Source organism: Apaloderma vittatum, unplaced genomic scaffold, assembly GCF_000703405.1.
Source record: "Apaloderma vittatum isolate BGI_N311 unplaced genomic scaffold, ASM70340v1 scaffold9799, whole genome shotgun sequence".
Lineage (NCBI taxonomy): Eukaryota > Metazoa > Chordata > Aves > Trogoniformes > Trogonidae > Apaloderma > Apaloderma vittatum.
Genome location: NW_009735784.1, coordinates 51,253 through 74,062, shown reverse-complemented (window position 1 = coordinate 74,062; position 22,810 = coordinate 51,253). Strand labels below are relative to the sequence as shown.

The window sequence follows — 22,810 nt, the reverse complement described above, 5'->3', positions numbered from 1 at the left end:
GGCACTGCTATTTATATACTGATGATGTGGAATAGAGGAAACCAGACTCATCCTTTGGCAGTCGATAAACTGGAAGAAGGTACAGAGAGGAAGGGAAAAAAAAAAACCAAAACCAAAACAAAAAAGCCCCCAACCTCCTCCCCACCCCAAACAACAAAAATGTTAAAAGATTAAGCAAATAATACTTGTTGAGAAGAGCTAAGGAACTAGGAATATTCAGTCAAAAAAAATAGCTGAGGGGAGAGGAATCTGTCACCGTGAATCTAAGAGATGCTGTACAGAAGACATGAGCAAAATATTTTCAGTCAAGATCAGAGAAGTGGCAAAGTGTGAGACAAACAATGGGAAATTCAAGTTCACTTTTTCCTGAAGCCTGTGACGTAGGACAGTAGGACAAGCTGCCAGCAAAAGCAGTAGAACTACTTGTGGGGAAGGATCTTGTGTCTCTCTCTGGATTTTGCTGTTTTGTCTTCATCAGCCCGATACAGAATAATGTAAGGAGCGAAGCACAGCGAAGGAGAAGAGCTCCCTAAGCTGAACCTTCAGCTGTTTCGTACTAACTAAACTGTAACTGTATGGTTTCATACAAGAAAAAATATGTATCCTGACTTCTCATAAATGAATTCAGACTGGAGGTTAGAATATTCCCAGCCATTAAAGAGGTCTGTTCCTAGCTCACCATCCGATGTGGCAGCGAGGGGGGGGTTCAGAAAGCATCCACAGAAGCTAAAGACGACAGATACTGCTGGAGTGTTTTTGTCATGTTGCTGGCAAGTACAGAGAACTTTATTATCCTGCAGAAACTTTGATTCCTAGAGCCTATATTCCTAAAACCATTAGGGAGGGAGCCTTGCTGGCAGCTAACTGATCAGGGTGTTTCACTTTTCACTTCTCTGTAAAAGGGAATGGAATCTCTTTCACTTAACAAAAAGAGGAGTTGATGAGACACGCAGCGTGATGATTTAGGGCTCAGCTCTGAAAGCTGTATGTTTCAACTGGAATCTTTTCTTAGCAAGGCTTGTGTGATCAGCCCTTTTCCTCCCAAGAAAACAATGTCGATTGAGAGAGATTCACTGAGGGAAATGAGAGAATTGTAGGAAAAAATCCTACGGGGAAGGTCATGGCTATTTATTTCTGATTGGGGCCTCAAGTAATGACTTAGAATTAAAATCTGTGATTGCTGTAGCGTTAAGACATTGATGCACAATAATGCAAAACCCACTTCATGGTGATGGGAGCTGTGAGGGAAATAATGGGGCTTTGACACACAGGAAAATACGACATGTCTTTTTCTGCTAAGGGATCGTTTACGTGTTCAAGGTGAATAGTGTTATGGGAGAGAAACAGGGCATCTGTTCAGGCTGCCACTGCTGCTGTTAAGATTCATATCTCATAGATACTGAAGTCCTAATTTACTCTTGTTGATACACGTAGCAGGTAGTTTAGGCTGGAGAGGAGAATGTTACAAACCCTTTTTTTTTTTCTTTTTTGCCTTTGCAATGTAGCTTTGAACAATATTTCTTTTCAGTAGCACTAATTTCTTCATTAAACTAAAGCCCAGAGTCTTCTGCTTTGCACACAAATAACTGAGTAGCATGTGTTGTGCGGTGGGAGGTGGGGTAGAGGATGGAGTAGAAGTGTTAGAACAAGCCCAGCACAGTAGGTGGCAGAAAGCACAGGCACAGCAGCTGACTTGGCCTGCCAGAAGATGGTGGGAAATCTCCAGCTGGAACAGCTTTAATGATTAAAGAGGTGTCTGGAAAGTTTTGCACAACGTGAGCTTGATGGACTTCAGGACATATTGCAAAAGCCATTTATTTGATGGCTTGAGTAGCTGTTCTGCAATGCATTGCATGAGGAGAGAAAAGTTATTCCTTTGGAGTTTTGGTATGGACTGGGATGAAGATTGTGAGAGAGTCTGGGTTTTCCACTGACTTTTAATTTGTATTAAGCTGCCCTGCCCTTCAGGACTTAACTCTTGTGAGACATTACAAGCTGTAGAATTTGAACGAGCAACACATCTTTTAACGTAATGAAGAGAAGACCTGAGAAGTTGGGAGCAAGCGGTGAACTAAGGGCACTTTGTATTCTTGACTGGTTGAATTAATCCACTGTTTACATGTAATTACATTTTGCTGGTGGATGGTTATCATTTGTACTTGTGAGCCAAAGTATCTTTGGGGCACTCTAGAGTTCTTCATATAGGGATTTAATTATTTAAGTGATTACCTCTTATAACATATTTTAGTTGCTTCCAGGATTTGACACAGGTTTCTGCACGGTGGTATGCTCTGCACTAGAAACCAATGTAAAATGTCAGAATTCACAACGTTTAAAGCTTTTTGACTGTCAAAGAGGCGTTTTCACAGGTCTCTAGCAATTACTGCCCTTTTTCTCTTGTTTGAATGCATCCCATGGAAATGACTGCAACTGATACAGCTGTGATAGTGACATAGAGAATTTGAATTTGTACCTACAAGCAGACCAAGGGTAACTTGTTGAATCCCAGACTCATTCACATACATACCTATATCTGTTTTGGGGAAAAAAGTAAAAGCTTTAGACTTCTATTTCTCCCCTGCCCCTCTCCACATGTGTTCAGTGTTTGCTTCTAAAGTCTTCTATGTAACTCTGCACTGCAGTCATTCAGCAGAGGGCCTGCTAATGCATACAGTGTGCCCTTCCAGCAAAGCCTTTAAGATGTTTTCATTGTAGCATACAGCTGCCTTGGAAAGATTTAAACTGCACCAAAATATAAAGAATTTTTTCCAGTTCACCTGGAGGGGAAAAATGAGCATCAGTTTCTTGACAGGAGATGAAAGAAATGGAGGAAAAAAACATCTTTGGGCCACACATCAGAGCACTTACTTACAGTTCTCATCATGGCATTTAACTTGCCCTCTGTTGAATCTTCTTTTTTCATATATCAGACACCTACAGCGTAGAGCTCTACTAAGCTGAAAATGCAGTTTATTCATAATTTTCAAAAAGAAGATTCAGATTAATTGAAATGGGAAACAGCAACAAATATTTCTTTTTTTTTTTTTTAATTGTGGAAGCCTTCATAAAAAATAGAAATAAAATTTAGACTCGGCAGTTTATTCTTTAAACATTGCTTTTGGTGAAGACAGTCCTGCAAAGATGTCTGATTCAAATGTCTTATTGTCAGCGTCTGTCATTGATTTCCTCTGATGGCTTGTGCTGAAAGTTAAGCCAGGTTTATCTGCATCAGTGCAGGGTTTGGATTCTACAGGAGGTTGGACGCAATATCTGCAGTCGAAAAGTAATTATAGCTCAGGAGACTTGGCATGCAAGGAAATAAGTGGACACACCATTTAACTCTGATCGTTTCAAATGAGAGGATCTCCCGTGGACGTAGATAAATCCACTCCAGTTCGCTTCCAACTCCTGTTAAATTCTGTATTATAAAAGCACAGTGATACTGTTTTCTTACTTGACTGTCACAGAAATAATGGAGTGAATTTCAGTGAAAAATATAGGCTTTGTTGTCTTGGCCTGGGCACACTTCTCTATGGGAGCTCTGAAGCGCCTGCATGTCCTTTGTAGAGCTTCAGGCTGCTGTAAAATGTCATCCCACTTGGGAGCTGTTGCTGTTTTTTTCCTTCTGTTCTTTTATTTGGAAAATTCTTAATATTCCAGTGAGTCCTGGAGGCACAGACTTAGGATTTTGTAATAGGAAAAAAGAGGAACGCCCCTCAAGACTCAGCAAAAAGATGAAGTGTTTCCGAGAGTCTCTATTTAAAGCAGTAGCAACTGCTACCGAGAGGGTTTTTATGTATCTCAAAGCCTATATCTGTAGCTGGTAGTGCGCTGGTAAATAAAGGAGTGGGTGAAATTATTTCCTGATGTATTTTGGAAGTGGGTACAACTTCTGTGACAGGTTGAACGTGGCTGAGCTCCCTTGCCCTTGGCACAGCTCTGACAGCAACAGAGAGAGAGCTGTAAGTAAGTTACTTCAGGTTTTGAGTAACAGAAGGAATTGGAGATTAGAGATGAGATTTTCTGCAGTTTGAGTGGAAGAGGGAGGAGATTGTTTCTTCACAGGCATCCAGTGCTGCTCACCATTGCTAATCAAGCCGGAGTCTGTCGAATGGGAAAAGCTATTATTAAGAGAAATACTCAAAGTGGAGATAAACTCGTAACTTCAGACTTCCATAGCTGTTCCAGTCCTACCAACCCTTTTAAAGGTCAGTGAAGAGAAACAGGCACTTCTGCAGGGCAAGCCTTATTCCTGTGTCTTACATCGCTACTTTAAGATGGGGTGAATTATACCGTGGAAATGACTGTTCCTCGTCTTTGGCTGTAGAACAAGTCTAGATAACCAGCTCAGACAGATCTTTACAGTAAATGAATCCACGAGTTGGAAAAAATCATCCCACCATCAGGCATTTGAACTAGGGAGAAGGAGACTCCTCCAAAAAGTGTTTTCCCTTCTTGTAGAGTGTGGGATGGGGCTCAGATTATATGCACACCTGGAGCTTGGTGCTGTGTTAGTGGCACAATAGTGGCATAGCTTCCTTCCAGCCTCACAAACCCTTGCTGGTAAGCAAGGGCTCTTTTCAGACCTGTGGGTGAGACTTGAATGTCCTTGGTTGTGCCACAATTATGCTTCTGAAAGCTGTCACTTGTCACCTCTGTAGTCTTAGCTGTAGTATTGATTTTATTAAGAAATTCCCATTGTTCTACCCCTAAGAAACAAAGTCGGAAACAAGTGCAAGAGCGTTTCTAAAAGTTCCTGTTTTGTCCGAAAATGGAAGATTACCAAAAAAATCTGCTTTGGTAGCAGGTGATAGATGAGCCCCAGCTTACTACAATGAGGAATCTCTGATAGATGGCTGGAGCTGGCCGTTAGACAAAGCACAGTTAGGAGGGAGTTTTAATGACCAAATTTTTCTTCCAGAAGTGGCAGTGTGTGGAAGATGCTAGTGGAAAGCTCAAGCTACACAAGTGCAAGGGGATGGCGAACTTGGCGGCTGCAGGCAACAGCAAAGGCACTTCCGATATTTTGCCCAAGTATTACAACAGGAATAGCGAAGACTGCAACTGCGAAGAGAATGAATACAAGCTGAGCCACATCGGACGGAGAAAGAAACTCTTCTCCAAGAAAAGTAAGTGAAACCATGTATCTTCTGTCTCTGCCTTAGAAAACTGTTATGAGTTTGTTCACTTAACACACATAGGCTGGACTTGATGAAATCAGCGATCTTTTCCAGCCTCAATAATTCTGTGGTTCTGTGATAATTGCCCTGATTTTCATAGGCATTGAATTCTGTCAGCATGATTACTGTGTATCTAACTACGAAACAGCATGCGTCATATTGAATAGTCAGATTTGGAAATATCTCTGTAGAAAGAGGAGTGTTTTGATCCAAAGTAGGGTCCTATATTTATGTCTTTCAAAACTAGGAAATGCAGTACACACACTGAAGTGACAAGTAGCACATTGTTACATAGGCTGTGAAAGAGAAACTGTGTTTTAGAGCAAATACTCCAGTTTTCAGTAGGTACTGCAATGCTTGGAGCCGTTACTGCAGTAATTTATTTTTAATAAGGATGCATGTGCTTTGTTACAGAAGCTGCCTGCTTCCGACATCCTTTCCTGGTGCTCAGTCAGCAGAGACAAGGCTGACTTTTAACCAGAGATCACGTCCAAAGGGGATGACTGTTTCTAGTTTCCTTGGCACACGTCAGGTGCTGTTTCAGAGAGCCTGTTTCATTGGCTGTGTTAAACCTTAGTTAGGCTAACATCTATATTTGAAGTACATAGTCTAATTATAGATTAAAGAGGCGAACGGTAGCACAGAATTATTGTTCACTTGTAATGTTTCTTTTGTCTCACTCCACAAATACAGAGCCTTAATTATTTAGCAGATTAGTCTTTCTGTATAATGACCTGGCACAAGCTTCAAACAGAGAGTTTAAATTGATTTTCTCCCATTATATTTGCCTTGCAAGCTGATTAGTACCTACTAAGCTAGTTTTTAGTTGAAAAAAAATTATTGGTCCCAGGATGAAATTACTCAACTATACTTGTTTAAATATGTGGGACACCAGATAATCTTTAAATAACAAACTTGCAGTTCAATTTTTAAAAATTTTTTTTTTTAAGTCAAGGAGAAGAAAGTTCAGTCCTGGGGAGTCAAATAACGGGAGAGTAGGTCTAGATGGAAGGCACTTAAAGATTAAAACATAATGCTATCTGATAATACTTAACACTTACTTAAGTACTTTTCATCAGTGTCTTGCTTCCTAAACATTAACTAATTTTCGCAACATCCAAAGGAGGTGGTAAAGTGTATAATTACTTTTAGTTTATGTTTGAAGGAGATTGAGGTAAGAAAAGTGAAGCTTGCTCCCTCCAGAGGAATGGTGTGTTTTGCCTTATGTTCTGCTCAGCAGAGGCAGTTCATACCATACCCTGCAGCTCACTTGCCTCGTTGAACTGTAGGGCATAAACTTCAGCAGTATAAGATAGGATCTTAACAGTCACATTCCCGTTGCTTGTGCCATGAGTGAAATAATTGACTCCACAGATGTTTTGTTTTTCCCTCTGCCCACATCCAGGGCGTGCCATACAGTGGAAGAGGTTAGCTTGGACGTGTTGATGTACACTTTGATTTGGCGCTGGCTGTTCTTTTACACACACTTCTCTAATAAATGGCACATGAGCACAAAGCAGTACAAGTGAAGGTAGCATACCAAGGCTTTTCTAAAGAGCTTACCGAGAAAGCTGCCTCACTGGATTGTGAATGGTAAGAGGGTGACCTGGGTACATGGATTTGTATGATCTCTTTCGTGAGACTTGGGATAAAATGCAGCCTGTGCTGGGTTACGTAGCTCTGAGGGTATCTTTGGGGTCTGCTACTCAGAATTTGATGAGTGCGTGGGATCATGCTGCAGCACTACCTGGATGCCAGTGAGTGCTGTTCATGCGATTAAACAATAGCTACATGGAAATTTCAGTGAACTAGGGTCCATTAATGCTTTAGTTCAGAGCAATAATGTAGTTCTGAAGGAAACACCCTGATCAGTCCCTTCTGTCGTGCACAATACAGATGGATTTGCAGAGAGCAATTTTGATGGATTCTAATCTACAGTCATTGGCAGAAAACTAAATTGGATGCTGTGCTTCTAGGGTATGTCAAGTGTGTCGCAAACCCTGATGGGGGGATGAGGATTGGTCTTTCAGAAAGATTAAAACCAGTCATGTGTAGTGAGAACATGTGGCCTAAAAGATCAGAATAAATTGCTGATAGAGGAGCTGGAGCACCAAATGTTTTGCTGAAGTAATTACTTTCTAATGTAGGCGTGGTCTAGACCCTGTGTGAGGGTCACCAGTGCATTTAGCAGGCAACAATGTTTCTTCATTGACTAAATTCAGTTGCAAAAGGTCTGGCCATGTACAAATACACAACTGGACTGCAAAGCTTTTACTTTCTAGAAACACATAAGCATTAATATTTGGTATATCTGGGTTTGGGTTTCAGGAATGTTTATGTTTCTGTGTCCTCTTTTATGTTCTTTAGTATCTCTTTGTTTTGATAAGAAAATTTTGCAGTAGGAAGAAAGTTTAAAGTAATGGCGAGCTCTTAAAATCTTTGACTATCTCGTGGTCTGTTGTGTTTTTGTTGCTGTGGATCTGATCTCGTCCTCCTGTGATGAACAAGTGCATGGGGTTAAAGGAGTTGTTAAGCTGCTTGCAGAGAAGTGATGGTAGGCCACCAGATCTGTAAACAACAAACAGAAGTTTGACTCTACGATTCTGTGATTCTAAGTGTGTACAAAGGGCCTAGTGCACTTTCATCCCAATTTTTATGTCATTCATTTTTCTTTTGAGATATTCTCAATGCTGGAGCAAAGTGACCTTCTTGGGTTTTGTGTTTGTTTTTTTTTTTTAATAACAAAACAACCCAAACCTAAACATCAGTTACTTTAAAGATAATTAATTTGAAGTGTATTTTTTAATGTCACTTGTGAGAAACTGTATGTAAGAAAAATTTGGGGATGGTTGGTTGGTTATTTTTCCTGTCTGAAATGTCTAAGGATATAGATTCAGAATAAGACTTCTAGAAATCCTTAGATACATAATGCCTAAGAGAAACCATCTCTAAACCTTTACCTGTATTTTTAGACACTGGAGATATTTTCAGAAATCTGACTTCCAAGTTTTACTTTTGTGTTACAGAAAAAAAATACTGCTTCTCTACAAAGTTCTGGATAGTATATAGACATTACTGGGAAATGTCAAGCAGGAATTCATGAGGCTACTGGTGGATATTTTCCTCATGGCACGTGTAGAAGCAGAATCCTCACAGACTGGCTTTACTCTATTGTCATTGTGATGCTTGAAAATACATTTGATCCAAAATACCTACATCTAGTTAAGTGTGAGAGGGAACACCAAGACTTCTCTGTCTTCTGCAATGTTCGCCCTGAATAGTCGCGCTCCTGCGTTGGGGGAGAATGGTGTGCACTACTTACAGCTGGTTACAGTCTTCTTGGTTCTCCCTGAGAGAACTGTCAGTGTTAAATCATTCATTTGGCAGCTGCAAAATATAGAATAAGGCTTGAGTGATGGAGATGAGAGGAGAGTTAAATACAAACCTGAAAGCAGGGCATGTTTATGCCAGGTACAACATTGTCTTGCTTTATTCAGTTGAATAATAATTGGGTACTGCAGTTTGTGCTTTCACTAGACAGTGTAGAAACCTGAGATGCTACCAAAAAAAATGTTGTAAAAAAAATCAAGTGTTTCAGTGTCTCTAAACTGTCTGGGGAAATCTGGACCAGAACAGGCTTCCTTTCAGGCTGCAGTGAAGATAAGCATGGTTGTCAGGTGGTCCAGGAAGACACGTTTGGTTGAGTGGGGCACTTTCTTAGGCTTACATTTCTCTAGATTCTGTTTCCAGACTCAGTTCTGAGCATGCAGCTTTTCATCAGTACCACCTGTAAGACCAGAGGAAAACAGACATCAGGACTCATAAGGCTTACCAAAGCCAAGCTTTAATAACTGGCAAAAGGGAGTTTAGGTGTTTTAGACCAAGTACTTAACAGCTCTAGACCCGCTCAGGGGTTGTGTACACAGGTAAACAAATTGGAGAGTTAAATGTGACCCGGGTGGATCAACTAATACGTAATTAGACATTGGTATTTATGTGTGCAGTGCGCTTTGCAGGTGGGAGAGCGCAATGCAGATGAATATTGATTTTATTTAATATCTTAACCACTTCCTCTGAAAATAAAGGAGTTTGGTACTTATCACAGCGCTGAGTCAGCACAGTGGCTAGCCCGGTGCAATAAAGCGATACGAGACCTTTATGAGCTGTCTCGCTCCAGACCAATTTGTTCATTGTACGGCTGGTTGTTAGTTTGGCTGCAAGGGAGGAGGAACTCCTGGGTTCTAATTTTTCAGGGGCATGTGTAGACAGCAGCTCCCTGCAGCTATCTGCTGAGGGCGAGCATGGCAGGCTGGAGATGAGACTTGGAAGGGAAGCAAACTGTTAGTTGGCTGAGCTTAACAAGATGTAATGAGGGAACAATTAAAGAAATGGGAGTTTATACTTTGAATATAATTGTTAGGGTGTAGCATTTTGGAACTTCCTCCTACTTCTGAAAAGATGGGAGTTTCCTTCTCATTTAGTCAAACGTTTCCTGAATGGGTGCCTGAAATAGGATTGGTCTTCTGGTTTGGGGCTTTTTTTCCCCTTCAGCAGTGACTCACCTGGCTTAATATCAGCATTAAACTTTGAACCGCAGGTGGGAAATACGCAAAGCCAGACAATCCAGCTGGTATTCTACTTTCTGTGTGTGGTGCTGACAAGAATATGGTGCTTGGACCAGTTTCAGGTGGGAGGAGATGTTTATTTCTCTTCTCACAGTCTGCAAAATGGCTTTTGAGACCTTGCAGTCCGTTTGGAATTAACGTAAGGCTTCTTGAAAGAAGTCACACTGCATTAATGCCAAAACATGCCGATTGACATGAGGGTTGTTTTCTGACTGTTTTGGTTGTTCTGCTTCCCATTCCTTTTCTTTTTTTTTTTTTTTCCTCCCCCCTGCTTGTTTTGCTGGGAGATTATCCCATAGCAGAAGTTGGCTTTTCTGTGGAGTTTGGGATTACGAGCTGTGTCTTCTGACTTGGCACGCTGGTGGAGTTTTCCCTTTATGAGATTGCAGAAGGAAGTCCCGTCTTGAGAGATGTGCCGTGTGGGTCAACTGTGTGTGAAGGAGAGGTGACCGGAGGCACCAAGAAACTCGATTGTTTCCAGTAATATTTAGATGACTCCAAGCCCTGTATCCAGAAAAAGACTCTGGACACTGGGTGGAGGCAGAAGAGAAGCTGTGGTGCTTAGGTTGTGCTTTTTTCTCAAGGAATGAGATGCGAATGCTTAGTGTAGTGAGTGACTCTTGGCAGTTGTTGGCACTGACCAGGAAACATGGTCAGAGATGTACCCCAACATACAGTGGGGAGTTTAGACTCCATAACTAGTGTCTGTGCCATTCCAGACCAAACAGGAGTTCTGGGGATTTGGGCCAAGGGTCAGGGAACTTGGTGAAAAGATCAATGAGAATCTCATACTACATACTGACAATCTGTTTCCTTTGGCCTTTAGGCTGCAAATGCAGAAGCAACGTCTGAGGGAGTGCATAGCGTCTGAGGGTGGTGCTTTGGGTAGAAACTCACTGAGTGGTCTGCAGATCGGGAAAATAATTGCAAAGAAAAGAATGAGATGTGGATAAAAGTAAATATTCAGATATTGACCCCTCCTGAAAAAAATCAAACATCTTGAAGGATGAGCATAAACTTGAGAAAAGGCTCAGAGTGACCACTGGGAGTACTTGGCACAGCCTCAGGGAAGCGTTGCAGGAATCCTGGCAGTGGAGCATCACACCCGGGACAGCAGAGACCGAGCATGACCCAAGACCTTGCTGGGGGTCGGTTTTTAAGGCCTCACTGCCATCTAGTGGCTCCTGGGGGAAGAGCAGAGTCTCTGGATGAGTTGTTTCCTCTCGCAGTGACATTGCACAAACACATTTTCTTTCCTCTCTGCTTGGCTGGTGCATTTGCAGTATATCTGCCCTCTCTCTCATGCCCCAAGGTATCCATCGATCCATGTAAAAGGTAGTGAAGCCGTAGCTCTGAGGACAGCTACAACAAACACCATTTGTCATCTGGTTAATTCCAGGTGTCTCATTATGGACTGGGCTTTTTTCCTCCCAAGAACCACAAGGAAGACTAAATTGTAACATGCTGTTTCTTCCCCTCTTAATCCTTTTGCTTCCTTTTTCGTGCAGAATACAAACCTAGCTATGTCCGGAATCGCTCGATCCGTTCTGTATCTGTTGAGCTGGATGGAGCCATTTATAACTTGGGTTTAGAGGATGGCTACCAACCTGTCTTACCAAAAAACATCACCAAGCGGCACAAGGTGCAGAGGGCTGCTCTTCATGAGGAAGAGGGGGACGTGGCAGAGTACAGTGGCACTGGTGGCATTGTGGAGTACACAGCCCCCAACCTAATCAAAGTGACTCACAGGTGAGCGCACATGGTGTATTTCAAAAAGCTTTTCTGCTTAAGTGGCTGCTTAACATAAATGGGTGTAGTAACCTGTGGGTAGCATATTGTGTCCCTTTGGGACACCCAGTCTAGCTTCACTAAAATTCTTACTCTCGTTTGTGCAACAGCTTTCAGTTCTGTTTTGGTTTCGTCAAGTACTGCAGCTGTGCTTTTATGTCTTCTGCCTTGTGGAGACAGTAATCCCTGCTCACAGCACATTTCCAGTGAGGACAAGCAAAGTGTTTGCAGCAGTTGTGTGTACCCCTGTATGAAACTGGGAAAGGCTCTACCTGTGGAAATCTCGGTGTGCAGTGGGTCACCTGGCCTCACTGGAGACCAGAGGCTCTAACTGGAGGATGACCTAGTTTCGTGGCATTGGTTGCTTTGTATTTCAACCACCAAATCGGTCCCAAGGGAGGAAGCAGCCTCTCGGAGCTGCCAGGAAAATCCATATTATGGATGAAATTGGATGGACCAGGAGCATTGGGAGATGGAACATATTGAGAGAGAGAGGAGGGAATTGTCTGGGCTCTCTAATAGCTGTTCCTCAGTGTGCAGTCTAGGAGCCGCTTAATTAGTTTAGACATCATTTCTGCTTGTGAATTATCAGGAAATCCACCAATCATTATTGATTACGTGCATTAAATTGCTTAATGACTAGCTCATGTAAACATGCATGAGCTGTTTGAAATCTGTGGTTTCCATCTGACTTCTGTTTACAGGGTTAGAGACTCTCTGAAGTGAGGGCACCTGGCTAGGTTGGCCTCAGAGAGCTGTGCCTTCTTGCCCCAGCTCTAATGAATGTGTAGGACCCATAAATCACTATTTGTGCTTTTCATCTGGAACAAGTTGATTTTTGGCGTTTTATTGGGTGAATCCCAAATGCATACAAGGAGTTGTCAGGAAGGCTGTGCGTAGTTCATGCAGAGTCCCTGGGAAACCATGCAGAAAAGAAGGCAATGGGACAACATGCATGAGGTGGTTTAAAGAAAATAAAGAAGCATTGAAATACTCAGTTTTAATTCAAACAGGCATTCAAAAATTACTACATGGTATTGATTGACCCCTAAGGAGCTTCACAGGTAAATCTGTCAAGTGTTTTTTGTTTGGTTTTGAAAACATTTTAAACCCTGAATTGTGTTCAAAGTTAGTGAAATGTAAGGATATAAGATTGTCACAGAGGGTACTCTGCCTTTGAAGTCAGGGAGATATCTGTGAAAAATTTCACCCCATTTTTAGAAAACAGCAAAATTTCTGTGTGGGTTTGGTTTTTTCCTTTTCTTTATGGTGTGGTAACATCTTCTAAAGAAGTACTTTATCCTTGCCCCTTCTCCTGTATCACTTAATTATGCATTGGGAAATTGCTTCTCAGTAATGCTTTCAGTGCTTGCTGGTTAGCAGAGATTATTTATGCAGACGGCCTAATGAAGAAGCAAGAACTCGATGCAGCACAATTTACATATAGAAATTAAGCAGTCAACAGGTTCTGCTTGATAAGAATATTCTCGTTGAATTTTTCTACTACTGAAAAATTTCTATGGCAAACCCAAACTTCTTCCCTGGCTCAGAGCACATTCTTATTCTCTTGAATGAATACTGGGGGGGCAGTTTGTTTGCTTGTTTGTTTGTTTGAATTCTTCATGTCATTTCCAATCTGGCTTCTCATCTGTCCTTGAGCTGTGTTATTAAAACCAGCTGTTTGCATTGCTCTGTATGCGTTTATCCACTATAATAAACATTGTTTGCTTTTCCATGCCAAGGTGCTACATCCTGGAGAATGACACCGTTCAGTGCGACACGGATCTGTACAGGTCACTGCAGGCGTGGAAGGACCATAAACTTCATATTGACCACGAGGTCAGTGATGGTCTCGGTCACGCGTTTTCAGTGTGTGGTTTTAACATGGTTTTCTGTGGACTGACGGGATCGTGCTGACTGCGTCTGTCTGCCTCTGGGTGGCTTTGTCCTTCCCTGCAACCTTTTGAACTTGCTGGCTGGTTTCAGAATAGATATTTCAGAGATAATTAGGTTATTACAAGTTTGCGAAGACAAGATGCTGAGTGGAGGAGAGAACTGCAACTGAAGGGACAGCTGAGAAATGTCATAAGTGAGGGACTTTTAAAAGCGTTCCCTGGGAAACATTTCATCTGGAGTTTTTTGGAGAGCTCTGCTCCCCAGCGTACCTCTCAGAAAGAGACCTTCAACTGTGAAACGTAAGCCCAAGGAAAAGGGAACTTAGTTTCTGTGTTTCTAGAATTACTTATTTTGTCTGGTTGTGTTGTTTAACCCTTGTACTTTGGAAGTGGATTCCTTTTCTTTAGGCTTGTATATATGAAGACCCTGGAGATAATTTGCCCTACGAAATTTGCCTACAAAACTTAATCTGAATGTTTTGTCACTAATACTGAAGAATATAAGCTCAGAGCCTGCACACAAATGCTGTATGAAAGAGGCAGTCTTCTAAGGACTAGAAAACTGTGGAACAAATGCCATAAAGCATAAAGGATGGACTTGCTGTAATCTCTTACCAAATTACAGCACAGTCCTACGTAAGAACTTGTTGGCCCTTTATGATACAGACTGACACACAGCTCTAAGGTCCCTTCCAGCCTAGGCCATTCTGTGACACTGAAAATCCTACTAGCTCAGCTAGGTTTAAAAAAGGGAAATTTCCCTATCACCATACTATTCTAATTCTTTTTCCTTCAGAAAATGTAGGCTATATGGAGTGCTAAAGAAAGGGAGAGATCACTTCTGTTCCCTTGTGTTCATGATTTAGGGTCACAGAGCTAGGTTCTTTGTGTATTTTTCTTGAACATTGTCCTGTCTGTACTTCAGCAGCCATGTGCTTCCACTAGACTTAGAGACACCGATGTGTAGTGGTACTTTTGTGGTGCCTTTGTTGTTCACACTGGATTATGTTGTTTTTTCTGCTGTACGAAGAACCGAGGTAAAAGCCTGTAATACTCATCTGAGTGGAAATGCGCCACACTGTGTGTGAGCTAGACTGAACAAAAGCAGGAGTTTCATTTACTGGAAGAAAAAAAATAGTTAAAAATAAACCATGTGGGTGGCACAATTAACTGCTAATCTATATCCCATGCGGCCAGACGTTGCTAAAGGCCGCCATGCAAAATGACAAAGCCGTGCTGCTTTTCTTTTTCAGAAGCTCTGAAGAGGGAACTTCAGAGCGCTCCTTCCCCATGCCCTGCTCAGGTTCATAACGGGCTGAAATTTAAGGGCTTCATTTTCTTTCGAGTAACCTTTCTCGCTTTGCAAATGTGCTGTGGAGCACAAGAGGAAAAATCACAATGGAAGCAGGAGTGGTTGTCTGCCTGAGCTGTGTTGCCCCCCCATTCCACTTGCACATTCAGTAATCAAAGCAAGCAAACTGTGCCAGTGAGGTTTTTCTCCTGTAGTTTCCTTTTGGAGAGGTAGATAATCTGAAAATGCTTGTTAGCGGTGGGAGACATGGGAGGTGGTGAAAAGGATGCGTTTGGTGACAATAGAATGGGTTTGAGAAGGTTAGAATAAGACTAGATCCTGCTGTGTCAGGTTTTTGAGTGGGTTTTTTTTTTTATCCTGTACCTTTACTTTTCTTTTAGATTGAAACTTTGCAAAATAAAATAAAAAACCTGAGGGAAGTAAGAGGACATCTGAAGAAAAAGCGACCTGAAGAATGTGATTGTAACAAGATAAGGTATTTCTTGTGTACTTCAGAGTAATCATTTGTAGTGTGCAGCTGATTTACGTCTAAACAGGAGAGCTCAGAATCTGTTTTGCTAAGTGATTGCCTACTTGCTGTACTCCTGTGTACGCTTTCTGGGGGAGTTAGACTGCTGCAGAGGGACAAGGCCACCTTCTGCCAGGCAGGAGTTTAATTGCCTCAGTGCCGGGTGGTGATGATGTGACAGGATCTGTAACGTGGCTTATAAACCAGTTAGTTACGCTCTTGCGCGGAAGATGCTACAATGAGATACCAGAGATTAATATCTTATGCTGAGGGCTTTTTTACTCAAAGCTTGCTTTCCGCGTGGCAATTTGTCAATAAGGTGCAGTGTTACATGAATCTGGTTTAAAAAAATTAGTGTGTAAAGTATATGGAATGGGGTGGGAAAATTCAGGTTTTTCAGGGCTGGCTCTATGATCTCCTTGTATGCAATCGCTGTAATATTGCGTAGCTGTGGCAGGTGGGAGGAGCTGCAGTGTAACAGCTGGCACAGAGTAACTGTATTTTTGTCCTCACCGCTGACTTAGTGCACCAGATCTTTTTCCCCCGAGTGAATTAAGTGCAGCAAGCACAGATCAAGCCTTTGCATTGCTGGTTCTCATGTAGCCAAATGTTTGCAAAATGGCTGTAGGATCAGCCCACTGAGTGCATGGAAAGAAGGTTCAAGCACATCTGAAACTACTCTGGGAGCAAGCAAGCTCTTGCTCTGCAAATAAGCACAGCAGAGAGTCTTTCAAAATCAAATGTTAACCCGAGTAGAATTTGCCCCTGAGAAAGCTATTCGGAAAGAAAGTAGGAGCAACTGCTCCTGATCAGAGTGTCAGAGCGAACTCTGAGGCTGCTGTGAGCCAGGTGTCCCCAGTGTGGCAGCTACAGTGGCACAAGGCTCACAAAACACCTGTACTTGAATGTACTCAGAAACACAAGGTGGCTAGAGCAGCCTTAAATCAGTAGCTTCTGTGAGAAGAGGGTACGGAGGATACTGTTCTACCTCATGGATGTTACAGAATGAGGTTTCGAATGAAACACCTTGGCACTGCAGCATACTCTGCGTTAGAGACACGAGGCATCGTGGCCCACGTGCATCTGTAAGAGTGGTGCAGCGACGGATCGCTAAAATACGGAGAACGTCCATTTCTTGGGTTATGCCAACTCATGGCAAAAAGTGGTTAACATGAAATCAGTATCATTCTCAATGCAAATCCCCCAAAAGTTTATATTGTTTTATAATCCACCACTTTTAAAACCAATGTTAGCAACGGAGTTTGTTCAATGTGTACTGTAATGATGAAGTTGTTTTTCTGGTCAATGTTTTATAGTAAATGCAAAGAGTGTTTGATTTTTCAGGCCCTATATAGGGGCTTGTATTTGTGCGTAGCATTATTCCGATGGATAAATCCCACTGAAATCAATTAATTTAGTCCTCTGAGTTACATATGTTTAAGTGTTTGCAGAATTGCATTGAATTAGGATTTAGGATTTAACATTTAGGATTACTTAGTGAAATACCCACTGTCTGTGCAAGATAAAAAATTGACTGAAGGTAGATAGTTCTTTAATAATCTTATTTTGTTAATTTGCTATAAGGATTAAGTTTATTAAAGCTCCCCATAGCATTAATAATTTAAAAGGTTTTGGTAGAACATTTTAGTCTGACAGTTCACTGAATTGTGGTGTCCTGTTTAGAAAATAATATTTATCGAACCTCGTTTGCCTTTGCCTTGTGTGGGTAAATGAACTTTGTCAGAAAATACTGCCTTTAACTAAGGCTCTTTTATCTTTTTTTTAACTTTGCAAACTTACACAGAAAGGAAGTTTCTTCAAAATCTTCCAAGAGTTTTAGGAGACAGAGACAAAAGAGTAGAGCCACCCAGCTAGAATGTGCATGTCTCCATATCTCAGAATTTGTTAGACACTGCTACTGCTGGGACAGTTCCACGCGTCTTGTTAAAGTTTTCCTGGAATTTCTCACTAGTAACAGTGAAGAAAAAATCTCAACCCTACAACTGGTACAAAGTACAACTGGCGCTACTCTTTCAGAAGGATAAAGGCAGGAAGGTGGTATGAGCTTGTCATCTGAACAAATGTGAACATTCAGTTGGAGAAATGTAGTAACTGAAGTATAAGGCTGTTGATCTTACCTGCCCCATGTACGGGAGTGACAATCACCTGTAGCTGGAATAATGTGTGGCTACAGAGCACAGCGCAGTGCCAGAGCTCTGCCAGCTGCCCCTACGCACCCGTGAGCTAAGGACAGAAACAGGGCTCAGAAGTGCCTGATCCAGTCTCCCACAGCTGCTGTGTGTTCACCACAAACTCTGAATGAATAAATTGGAGGGAAAAGTCACTCTGGATTAAATTTGCTTCAAATCCAGTATGATGCTGTGGTATGAACAGGAGCAATTGTCTTTCTGTTGTTCATCAGTGGTACTGTGTTTATTTTCCAGTTACCATACAAAGCACAAAAGCAAGCTGAGGCACAAGGGATCTAGTCTTCATCCTTTCAAGTAAGTAAAGGCTTGTTCTTTTGAAACAGGAAATGCAAAGGTGCCAGCGTCTGGTTCATATGCACCAGTTACAAACCAAGCAGAAGCAGTTGTATTTAATTTATCCTGTACCTGGGCAAGAAACCAAGCCCACATTGAGATGCTTGCAAATTCTGAGATAAGGTTCCTCATTTGGGAAATGTCACATCACAGACTTCAAGCAAACCTGTAAGCCCCTTCGGCTTTTTTTTTTTTCCCAGTGAATTGTGCAGAGTTATATCTAGAGGCATTTGGAAGAGCAGCCATTTAATTAAAAAAATACCAGTTATTTCTTTCTCTTTCCCAGCTTATTTTATTAGTTGCTTCAGGGGTGTTGTTTTTTTTTTGGTATAAAGTGTAACAGAGTCTGCATGACCCTAATATTTCCTGTGTACAGGAAAGCACTACAGGAGAAGGACAGGCTGTGGCTGCTTCGAGAGCAAAGGCGAAAGAAGAAACTGCGCAAGCTGCTTAAGAGAATAAAAAACAATGACACGTGCAGCATGCCCGGTCTGACCTGCTTCACCCATGACAACCAACACTGGCAGACTGCTCCCCTGTGGACACGTAAGGATACTTTAAACTCAGTGACAGGTAGGCGGGTGCTGGCTCGGCTGGGTGAGGATGCTGAGTTAATACGAGTTACCGATGTCACGAGCTGTGTAGCCAAAGCCACACAGTCTTCCTCATCCTAAATAATCTCTCAGTGCTGGCATTATCGTTGCACAAAAGGCAAGGGAATTAAAACCAAAACCAATGGCAAATAGAACCCTGCAGACACTGTGTGCAGCACCTCCCTCTCTGGAATGTTTCCCAACCAGAGAAGATGGGGAAGGCAAGCAGCCACGATGCTGCTTCAGTTGACCCTGGCGGGTGGATGAGGTGTGCGCAGCACAGGCAGCTGATGCTGGAAGGCATTCTCTGCTTCAGAGCTCAGGACTGAGAGAGTAACTGTCTGTCAGTTAAATAATGCTAAACAAAAAGTGATAAATGGTGCTAAGACAGCAACATGTAGCTTATGTTGTGCTCTTCAATTTGCAGTGGGCCCTTTCTGTGCCTGTACCAGTGCCAACAACAACACCTACTGGTGTTTGAGGACAATCAACGAGACCCACAACTTCCTGTTCTGTGAATTTGCTACTGGATTTCTGGAGTATTTTGATCTCAATACCGATCCATATCAGGTACCTGATTGTAGAACAGCTCGAGAAATACGTTGTCATTCCCTATTGATGCTAAATTGAAATAGCATGGTATTGGTGCTATGTATGATTTGGCCTCTTCTGTTACAAATAAACCCTCTGTATTCCATATATGAAAATTACCAAACTACAGAGTAATAGTTACTAACAAGACCCTCTATTTATTGTAGCTAATTAACGCAGTGAATACACTAGATAGAGACGTTCTCAATCAACTGCATGTCCAGCTCATGGAACTACGAAGTTGCAAAGGGTATAAACAATGCAACCCAAGAACTAGGAACATGGATCTGGGTAAGTGCCTCTCCTGTTACGCTCCAACTCACCAAAGCAAATGGGACTCTTACCACTACACACCTTTGCATGAGGCCAAAGCATTTTAGTATTTATACTAGTAATGTCCTCCTAAGGCTGATAGCTGCATGCTCAAATGTTTGTATTTGTTCAATTTGTGTGATGTAATGTTTCTTAAATGAAGAGTAGTACTGAAATACTGTAGTGAGGAGCATTGCTGAGACGCAGGGGAAGGAGATAAGGGACAAAATACCCTAACGGCCACTGCCAGGCTCATCAGACAGCTCAAATTGGAAGGGGCTTCTGGAGTTCACCTAGTCCGAACTTCTGCTCCACACAGCTGCAAGGCCAGACTGGTTTACTCTGGACTTTATCCAGTCAGATCTTGTAAACCTTCAGGGATGGAGACAGCCGCAACCTCTCTGGGCAGCCAGTGTGGCAGTTGAGCTTCAGCATTCCAGCTGAAGGCATAATTCTTAGAAACAATTCTTTCGAGGCAGTGCAGTCCACGCAGTCTTGTGGTAAACTGGCTTAAAAATAACTTTAACTTCAAAAGGACACTAGTGCTTAAGCCAGTCAGTTTTCCTCTATCAGTGTTAAGGCAAGGTTGTTGTGACAGAACAGCACTTATGCAAAGGATTTGCATTATGCTACCAAAAGGTGTGCTCTATAGAAACAGGGATTTAAGGTCCAAGAAGCAAAATGCATCTTTACTCTGTTCTACGTTAGTTTCATCCTTTCCTATTCTTTAAATTTTGTCTGCGTCTGCTGTGTTCTTCATACTGCTTGGGATTTTTTTACCTTTTGGGTTGTTGTCACCACTACACTTGTATTTCTTCTTTTAAATTCCATTTTTCTATAACCCTTAGTGCAATTAAGTTGACAAAGAAATGCTGGTTTTAAAAACATATAGCCTTTAGAGCCTGAAGACCTCCAGCCCAAAAATCCTGTTACCTACCGGAGTCCATCAAAACCCAAAATACTATTTCAGGTCTTATTTAGTACCTGCAGTGCATGGAGCTGTTTTTTTTTAAATCAACAGGTTTGGGCATTGAAATGCAACACATAAGATTTCAAGTCTTAATTTACAACCTATTTTTACCTGGACTAAGGGATTAAATATGAAAATAACAGCTCCAGTTAACACATATGGAAATATTTATCATGGCAATGTACAGTGATCTGTTCATATTCTTAGGTTCTTTTTTAAATTGTGCCTTACCCGAGACCTTATTCTGTTGCAGGCAATGGTTAGTAATGTTGTTCATTTTTCCTCATCTAGGACTTAAAGATGGAAGCTATGAGCAGTACAGGTACATTTTTTTAAAAATTAGCTACATTATAGTTTTTAAGTACTACCTCCATGCTAAAGGATTTAGTGTGGGGTTGGGAACCTCATGGGCAGACACAGCCTGGAACAGCATTTGCAAGATCTTTTACACCCCAGTTACTTGTAACACTGGAGCTATTTCTATTTCGGTGTTAAAGCATGTTCCAGTCTTTGTAGTCAAAGTTCAGGCTAAACTCTTCTCATTCCTCATCTTTCAGACTGTAGTGCTGGTGGTTTTCTTGGTGATGGTTAACTTTTCTCTCCTTTGCTGCTTGAAAATTAGGCAGTTTCAGCGACGAAAGTGGCCAGATGTGAAGAGACCATCATCTGCCAAGTCACTGTGAGTTGGGAGCCATTCATGAAAAGCATTAAGCTTTTACTTACACTTTCCTTCCCCTTGACTTTGCTTTTTGCATGCAGCACCTTTTTTAACATCATCATCGTCACCTATTTTCATACAATGCTTAAGTGGGAAGTCCTCTAACTTATGCAAGAAATACAGCGCTTTCATCATTACAGACCCCTGCTGCTAAACAAAACCACCTCTTGGTACGTGTTTTCTGGGAGTGGAGGAGCATTAAGGCCAAGGCAATCTCAAATGAGCAGAGGTGGATGCTCAGCTGAGGAAACCAGCCATGGTTAACTGCTGTTAAAAACTAGAGAGCATTACATTGTTTCTGTCTAAATTTAAATGTGTAGCAGCTACCTCCTGGTCTTTCACACCACCTGGAAGGAACAAAACTGATTGTCATTTCTCGGAGTAGAGAGCGCATCTTGCTATTTATCCAATGACAGCTTTGTGTGCTGTGAGCAAAAAAGCAAGTTAGAACAGAAAGTAGACTACAGGACGGATACGTGCATTTTGTTTTACCCTGACATTATACTAAAGCAAGCAAAAAAGCATTCTTAGTTTTATCTGCCCTTTAAAACTTGAAGATGAAACTCAGTTCTCAATTTGCCAGAGCCCAAAGGTGAGATACCAATTTAAAGACATGAAAAATAGTTACCTTTGCCATGCTAGTTACTGCCCCTGTATCTCCCCTTAAACAGAGGGTTGAGCCTTCAGCTCACTGAAAATCCTAAGGTGCTCTTAAATTGTGCGGTGAGAAATGCAGTGGATCGTTTCTGTGATACAGCTGCCACATTTTTGTAGGAGGTCCACAGTGTTTCAATTACGTTTTTCCTGCATGGAACAAGTAAAAATCTATTTCTAAATACTTCCCCACGGGTATGCTATACACTAAATCGTGTCTGTTTTGTTTTAGAGGACAACTGTGGGAAGGCTGGGAGGGCTAACCTGCCCCGATGCCACACCTCCATGAGGACACAAACTGGCCAGAACTTGAATCTATGTACAGACTAAATGAAAACGTGTATGACTTCAGAGAGAATCATCGTGTTGGCCTGGAGGACTGGATAAACTTTGAGGCTGAAATAGATAGAATGTTTGCACTGGTGAGTGAATTAAATAGCTGCAGTGAAATGATGGGAAATGCTGTTGCAGGCACAGGTCTCTGAAATCCACTGTTGTACCTGCTTTTTGCTTTGGATTATACCTCACCTGCTTCATGAGGCGTTTGACTTCAAGATGACACCACTAACACTGATCCAGGGACTGACAGAAGAGCCGCAGCCCAAAGATGATCCCTGTCCCGAGGGCAGCGGAAGTAAACTTAAATCATTTTTCAGTCCAACTCTAGCTTCAGACGTCATGAGAAAAACTTCAAAGCCAAGTGTAACTCAAAAAGAGCAAGATTCAGAAAAACACAGACATTTTTGCTTCTACCTGGGGTAAGGTAATGGTGGAAAAGAACTTTTAAGAGATTCAGAAATTGAAGGGAGCAGCATTAAATATTCTCAACACCATGATATTTCTCAAATTTCTTCTGAGGATACAGTTTAGTTCCACCTCTACTTGTCCGTTCTATTGACACCTCTAGGAAAATTAGACAAAATCTTGACTAACAGGACACCAGATTTTTGGAGAGGTTGTGTAAATATTGATCAATATACTGTTTGAAAATAAATTCCTTCAGGTTGTGAAGAATTTTGTTAATAAAGAGTGGACTGCCCACCCACCATTTTTCAAAATGTTACTTAATGTCACATAGCACATTTCAGAATTTATCCATTTTTTAAAGTACTGAAAAGTCT

The 22,810-nt window shown here is 41.7% G+C and overlaps 1 protein-coding gene across 2 annotated transcripts in view; it reads left to right on the top strand.

Annotated features, from left to right (window-relative positions):
* The window catches only part of SULF2 (sulfatase 2), a 58,416-nt gene extending 36,276 nt beyond the window's left edge, over positions 1–22,140 (top strand). Inside the window, exons 10-20 of one of the 2 annotated variants that reach the window (XM_009876717.1) lie at positions 4,922–5,129; positions 11,314–11,554; positions 13,336–13,432; positions 15,181–15,275; positions 17,753–17,812; positions 18,228–18,397; positions 18,872–19,014; positions 19,203–19,326; positions 20,609–20,639; positions 20,940–20,996; positions 21,922–22,140. In XM_009876717.1, the coding sequence (XP_009875019.1) occupies positions 4,922–5,129; positions 11,314–11,554; positions 13,336–13,432; positions 15,181–15,275; positions 17,753–17,812; positions 18,228–18,397; positions 18,872–19,014; positions 19,203–19,326; positions 20,609–20,639; positions 20,940–20,996; positions 21,922–21,952 (1,257 nt within the window). In that variant the 3' untranslated portion in view covers positions 21,953–22,140. The remainder of the gene's footprint in view (positions 1–4,921; positions 5,130–11,313; positions 11,555–13,335; positions 13,433–15,180; positions 15,276–17,752; positions 17,813–18,227; positions 18,398–18,871; positions 19,015–19,202; positions 19,327–20,608; positions 20,640–20,939; positions 20,997–21,921) is intronic. The other variant, XM_009876718.1, reaches the window with a different exon arrangement.
* Positions 22,141–22,810: the final 670 nt, after the last annotated feature.